The sequence below is a fragment of the Atta colombica genome, unplaced genomic scaffold (assembly GCF_001594045.1).
Source record: "Atta colombica isolate Treedump-2 unplaced genomic scaffold, Acol1.0 scaffold153, whole genome shotgun sequence".
Classification (NCBI taxonomy): domain Eukaryota; kingdom Metazoa; phylum Arthropoda; class Insecta; order Hymenoptera; family Formicidae; genus Atta; species Atta colombica.
In genome coordinates this window covers 959,137-966,676 of record NW_017259243.1, presented here as the reverse complement: position 1 = coordinate 966,676, position 7,540 = coordinate 959,137, and the positions used below count along the sequence as shown (strand labels likewise).

The 7,540-nt window shown below is 34.6% G+C and overlaps 1 protein-coding gene across 1 annotated transcript in view; it reads left to right on the top strand.

Annotated features, from left to right (window-relative positions):
- The window catches only part of LOC108685479 (E3 ubiquitin-protein ligase UBR4), a 25,661-nt gene that overhangs the window by 5,442 nt on the left and 12,679 nt on the right, over positions 1–7,540 (top strand). The window contains exons 9-17 of the mRNA XM_018190274.1: positions 101–269; positions 403–629; positions 735–858; positions 1,100–1,326; positions 1,712–1,921; positions 2,235–6,740; positions 6,824–6,981; positions 7,091–7,234; positions 7,338–7,370. Coding sequence (XP_018045763.1) covers positions 101–269; positions 403–629; positions 735–858; positions 1,100–1,326; positions 1,712–1,921; positions 2,235–6,740; positions 6,824–6,981; positions 7,091–7,234; positions 7,338–7,370 — 5,798 coding nt within the window. The remainder of the gene's footprint in view (positions 1–100; positions 270–402; positions 630–734; positions 859–1,099; positions 1,327–1,711; positions 1,922–2,234; positions 6,741–6,823; positions 6,982–7,090; positions 7,235–7,337; positions 7,371–7,540) is intronic.

Genomic DNA, 7,540 nt, shown 5'->3' with positions numbered 1-7,540 from the left:
ATATAATATTTGTTACATATTAATATTTATAATTGCTACAAATTATAGCAAATAATTTATTATTGATTTATTAATTATTGATTTTCTCTTTTCTCTACAGTACATTTCACTTGCAACAAAAATATTTCAATTCATGAATAAGCACTTAATCGGTAGCAGAAGTACATACGTTCGAGAATATGTGGTTAATGGATTAGTTGAGCAACAAATGGTTATATTGGCAGCAATTATAAGAGATCTAGATCATGAAACAGCTAGAACAGAAACAGGTAAATTTATACAGTTACCGTATTTTTTATCGTATATTTTTTGTACGTTTTATATTGAAATATTTATTTTTTGTATTTTATTTTTTACATTCTACATTAAAAGTATAGTATTATAGTAAAGTTCAATTTTTAGGTACAATTTCTGCATTTTATGGTGCTACATTGGGCACTATGTATTCGGAGTTTTCTCAAGCTTTAAGTCGTTATACTCACAACTTACTGGCATGGAATACACTAAGCGAATCTTTGCAAAATACCTTGCTTCAACATTTGGGAGTAAGTCCTTGGTCTACAGAAAGCAATAGCTCTACCACATGGCCCCTTCAAGTGTATCCACGAACTCTCAGTGTATTAGCGCAGGTGCATAATGATTTAATGATGCTTTTTACATTAAAATTCTTTAGAATAATATTTAATTTTAATGTACCAAGCATATATTATATTTCTAAAAATTTTTATAATTAGGTATTATTGCTTAAACCTCAATTAGAAAGGGAAGCTGCGTGTATAAGCATATGGCATCGGTTAGTAACAACTATGGTTGAAAATGTATGCAATCCTCAGACTACGTATGAAGCTGAAAATGAAGGTAGGATATATATTTCAAATTTATATTATATAATATCTATATTTTTTAAGCAGTAAAATTTTTTAATTTAATTAATTAGCTTATTGTTATATAAGTTGTATATTATGTATTTGCTTTTTTAGTAAATATAATTGTTAATATAATTAAGTTTTTTAATATATTATTCAGAATTCATTTAATATATCATTCATTTCATTAATTAGCTTTATATTATGTACTTAATATTAATGTACATTTGCAGATTTGAATGTTGAACATGCCCAGTTAGTTCTCTTTCTATTTCATTCTCTAAATTTAATGCAGAAAAAATCTGTATTACTTGTAACTGGGAGTGGTGCAGTGCGTTGCAGCGAAGCAGTTAAAACGCCAATGAAAGATTATCAACTTTTGCACTTATCTCGACTATTGCTGTTACTTGAATATATGATGAAGCACCTGTATGATGCGCATCCGGTATTGCTTGAACAAGTAAGACATTACATATCTATTGCACTATCTTTATAAATCTATAAACGGCATTTTATATATATAGATTATCATTACTTTATATTACAGTGTAAATTATTAAATTAAATAAGTTAAAATATTAAATTAAAATATGTTTAACTTATTTTAATTTATTGAATAATTTACTATCTGTAATATTTAATTGTGATTTTGTAATGACAATTTTATAAAGTGCTAAAGGAAATTATTATCTCAATGTAATTGAGGTAACAAGATACCAGGGCCACCAGTGCAAAAGTGCTGCCTGAGTGGTAGTAAACATCTTGTACATTTATTATATTAATTATGATACTTTAATAATAATTATAATTCTTTAATAATAATTGTATTTTTTTTCTTTGTGTAGGTACAATGGAATCTATTCTCCGCGACAAGCTTAGTATGTGATACGAAAGATGGAAATAAACAGACTGCCAGAGCTTTTACTCCTTGGGTAGAAATAGAAGATAATTATCGTAAATATGGTTCACAAGATGAATTCTCAATGAAACCACGTTTTTATAGTTTATCAAGGACTGATTTTAATAATCAGGATGCACCAAAGTTGGATGGATTGGTACGTTTTGTAATTGGATTAGTTATTGTAAAAAAAAACAATTTATGAAAGCAATTTTTATGATTCAAATAATATTGTATTGTTGACAACATTCATCTATTTTAAATAAAAAACAATATTAAGAATCTTTATTTTAATTTGATACGCTACTTTTACTAATCTTATGATAAAAAAATCTAATTTAAATAATTAACATAACACAAAATTTTAATTATTTAACTTTTGTGATATATATTCTCTGTATAACATGATCGAATTTTTTATCTAAGTAAAAGTTTTATATAACGTAAAATGTATTTATTATACTTTACAGGCCTGTAACTTTATTTTGGGCACTCCAGATAAAATGAAATATCCTCTTTTAGTTGATGCATTGATCGATATTTTGAATGTACTCAATCAAACTGATTTGCACAGAAAAAGCGGTACTGATAACAAAGAAAAAATTACGTTTACTGGACTGTGTGCAATTCAATATTGCTTTTCTATATGTTGGGATTTATTATTAATGTTACCTCCCTCGACTCCTTACATGAACAAACTTGCTCTTGGTGAAGAGATACCAGCTGGACCTATGTTGCTTCATTCGTTGATATGGGGACCAAGAGCTGCATATAAGACTTTCACCGGTTGGATGAAAGACTGTTTAGTGAAGCAAGGAATGTACACGCAATATGCGGAAAATTTGTTAAAAACAGTATCATCTACCGTAAACTCTCTTAAATATGATGTTACTCTTGCAAAGAATTGTATTATTTCACTTAAACCTGAATATAACGCTACTGACAAAATAATGCCGAAAGCATCATTGCCAAAACTTGGTTCACTATGTATACTGGCTGCAGTTGTAGGAAAGTTGCAAGTTCTTATGAATGAGAGCATATCGAAAAATTCTACTGAGAATATTGAAACCTCCAAGAGTACGCAAAATGCAGATTCTGTGCCTTCAAACAGGACTAAAATGATAATCGAGATTCTACCGCATATTTTATCAGTGACAGATGCCATTCTGTTATCATGTCGATCTAACATATTGTATCATACGTTTGAATCTGTTGAAGAACATAGAAAATATGGTACGCGGGATTATTTGATTTTAGATAACATTTTATCAATGGCAGGTGCAAATTGGGAAACGGAATCGACATTAGTTTCATTCTTGCCGAGTTGCGTTAAATCCGCACTGGACAAATGGAAGAGTATTGCGTTTGCTCCTGTGGCTTCGAACACATATGCAAACGATATAATACCGGCAGAAAGCTACATTTTCACTACTGTGAATTACCATGTCAAATCCTTATCTGAACATCCAACATTCTCTATTAATCCGTCATTGAAGAATTTGCTATATTGCTTGGTTTCATTTATGATGGAATACATCACTTCTACAACAGCTCCGGAACCACAATCCGACATACATTCTCAAGCCGTGGATATTCTCATTTCATTGTCAATGGATGCTCGTACTGATTATCTACGAGAGATGGCTACTAACACTCTGACCAAATTGTTAGGGCAGGATAATGATAATGAGGCGCGGGTCTTACGCGAACATTTATTTGTACTAAATCATACTTACAATCTGATAATTGAGTATACCGATAATACAGATGGATCCATTAAAGTTGTTATTGATGAGGATATCTTGGATCAATGTATAAAATATTGGGAGCGATTATTGGAAAAACCTCTTGGATGTAAAGCTTTAGATTTGTTCTTCGCTCCCGACTCGAATCATAGTCTTGTGTCTGTGTTATTGTCTATAACATCATCTCAAGCTTCACCACAGTTTAGCACGTACGTTTTTCAGTTTTTCAGCGCGTTATTCAAAACGACTGAAAAACCAGGTGACGGATCACTTGATCGTCTTTGCAATTCTGTAGCTAGTTTTGCCAATGTCGAAGATGAGAAACTACAAACGTGGTTAAGACACGTTATATTGGGAGTAACAAACGTCCCGACGACTATTTCTACAACGAATATACAAACGCCCACAGCTGGTACTGCGAATACGTTGGTAACTGTTTCTGGTACATCAGAAGATAGTCAAAAACCAGATGAAAGAAATAACGCATCTAATAACGAACAAACTCATTGGGTCATTTCCGATGGTTCTAACAATCAGCCTGCAACTAGTAACGACGAGCAGCTTACTATTCATGAAAACAGTCGCTTCTTGCGGGCACTTACGAATTATATAGTAAAAGATAAAAGCAATTTTAGCGCAAACGTTTCTACAACCATTCTTCAAGTTCTCATACCATTAACATACCATATTTTATCTCCTACCATCGAAGGCAATCGATTTGTACATTTGATGCATATTATGTCTACATTGGCTGATGCTGGACTAGAAAAAGGACATACATTACTGTTCAAAGCTGCAATTGAATGGGTCGAGCTTTGTAAAGAACAGATAATGAACAAGGATCCGCAGTCTTTTGACAAACCATCGCCATACATCGAAGCGGATTGTTGTATATTAAATTACATAACCGACATAGTGGGCTCGATTTGCCCACAGCAGGCACAATCCCAAGATCGAGCCATTAGCCCACCATGGGAAGGTGCTGTACCAAATAATGATTTAAACGATAGCGATTGGGTAGATGAAATTCCGCATGATGATGACGATAGCGCGGCTGAAGATTCGGATGAAGACAGTCTCTGCAACAAATTATGCACTTTTACAATCACGCAAAAAGAGTTTATGAATCAGCATTGGTATCATTGTCATACATGTAACATGGTCGATGGAGTTGGAGTTTGCACGGTATGTGCACGCGTCTGTCATCGTGGACACGATGTCACATATGCCAAATATGGAAATTTCTTTTGTGATTGCGGTGCTAAAGATGATGGATCGTGCCAAGCGCTGACAAAACGTAGTCCTCAAAGTTCAGAACATCAAGTAGGCAATAACATGCCATATAACAATGCTGGTGCACCTACGGAAAGTAACCTGCTTCTCACGAGCAGCTTACGCCGAAGAGCATCTAGTCCTGTGCACTTGTATGATAAGCATGAGAGAAGTGGACGCGATACTCAAAGACAAGTATATTTAGCAAAACAATTAGAATCATCTAAGGATTGGATACATTCTCAATTATCGAAAAGTGGATTAGTATCTTCATTGGTAGATTTGATGCGCGTGTTGGTACCAGCAGTGGATTCATCTTGCCAACGGTATTCACCAGTTGGTTGTCATGCACGAGCCCAATTGGCACTTAAACGTTTACACACACTCGAGAAAAAGTTTGAGCATACGGATCAGCTTATGTTACCAACTTTGGGATCCCAAGAAGGTGCGTTTGAAAACGTTAGAATGAATTATTCGGGAGATCAGGGTCAAACGATTAGACAATTGCTGTCCGCTCATATGATACGACGTGTTGCTATGTGTTGTCTGTCGTCTCCGCATGGTAAACGACAGCATTTAGCTGTCTCACATGAAAAGGGCAAGATAACAGTGCTGCAACTTAGTGCACTGTTAAAGCAAGCAGATTCTTCTAAAAGAAAGTTAACTCTAACAAGGCTCGCTTCGGCTCCAGTACCTTTTACCGTCCTTTCAGTCACTGGAAATCAATGGAATGAGGACTTTTTGGCTGTTTGTGGTTTCAAGGATTGTCACGTGCTTACATTTAACAGTTCTGGAACCGTGTCTGATCATCTAGTGTTACATCCACAACTCGAAAGTGGAAATTTTATTATTAAGGCACTGTGGCTTCCTGGCGCACAGACACAATTAGCACTAGTCACTGCAGACTTTGTTAAAATTTACGACTTGGGAAAGGACGCCTTAAGTCCACAGTACTATTTCCTCGTGCCGACGGGAAAAATTAGAGATTGCACATTTATGCATGCGGAAGACGGTACATTCCACATGTTACTCATGTCTTCTGCCGGATATATTTACAGCCAAGTAATGGACGAGGAAAGTCAAGCCAAGCACGGTGCTTTCTATGTAACAAACACACTAGATGTTTATCATTCGGAAATAAAAGACACTGGTCAAGTGGGTGGTGGAGGTGTCTCCATTTATTATTCTCATTCTCTGCAATTACTATTCTTCAGTTATGTTTGTGGCAAGAGTTTCATAGCGCCGCTAAAACACATGGACTCTGACATAACTATAGTATTCCAAATTAATCTCGCCAGTAACAAAACGAATGGCAATAAATCTAACAATAACCAGCCGCAACCATTGTGTCAATGGAGTGAGGTGGCGAATCATCCTGGATTGGTCTGCTCTATTTTGCAGACTAGTAATAATCCAGTAATACTGATGATCAAACCCGATACAATCATGATACAAGAGATCAAAATTATGCCTGCAAAGGCAAAGATCATGGACATGGTCGCGATTCGACATCCAAGTTCGAATGCTGAGCATCGCACGACACTGATATTATTATGCGAAGACGGAAGTTTGAGAATTTATATGGCTGGTATGGAGCAGACCGGATTTTGGATGTCGCCTACTGTGCAACCAATTAGTCCTCCCTCTGGTATCAAGCCAACGCGGAAAAAGAAAGCTAATAAGTTGGGAAAACCATCAGGATCTATCACATTTCCCATTGATTTTTTTGAACACTGTCAGGTGATGAATGACATCGAGTTCGGCGGCAATGATTTACTGCAAATTTATAATGTTGCGCAGATTAAGCATCGTTTAAACACCACTGGAATGTACGTGGTCTCCACGAAATCTATGGGCTTTAACGTAGAAGTTACGAATAACGATGTGATTTTAGTAATAACGGGAATAAGAGTGCTTTTCGGTAATCAGGACATTCAAAAGGCACCTTTATACGTTGAGGTAAGTCGAGATATGTTTACTATAATATGCAAAGACTTATCTTTTTAATTCTAATTAGTTTTATAATTATCATATCTGTAAAGGTATTTGGCAGAAGTATTCGGACTACGCTAACTAGAAGTCGATGGTTCGACATACCTTTAACGAGGGAAGAAAGTCTTCAAGCTGATAAAAAATTGACAATCACTTTTGGACCAAGCCAAGATCAAGAGGGTGTCATTATGGTCGATTCCATCAAAATGTTAGTACTAGACTACTATTGGATGTCTTTTTAAATGCAATCGTAAAATTTTACATAGCTAATTGTATATCTTGCTATTAGTGTATTACTTTGTTATTTTTTTATACAGATATGGTAAAACTAAGGATGTATTTGGATGGCCCGAAGAAATAGAAGAAATTCAATCTTGTCCACCAACATCCGCACCAGTGACGACAGTTAATAATGAAACTGATAATACTATCGTTTCTGCGCCATTGTCCTCAATGAACAAGTACGTTAATAGAATATTTTTTTTAAGTTTATATGAAGTACATAAAATAAGTCAATTATTTTATAAAGAAAGTATTCTTTAATCCAAGCATATATTGTATCAGAACGACAAAGGATAGTTCGGTTAACATGGAAAGGTAAGGATATAACATAATTTTATTATTGTGAAACCAAGTAGAGGAATAGATTTGACAATTGGTGCTACCAGTTAGTCCAAAAATAGTTTATAAATAATAGATATCTTTTTATCAAAAAAATTTGTACCTGATTATCTATCTGATTGGGAAACATGTTCTGGTAGCAATTT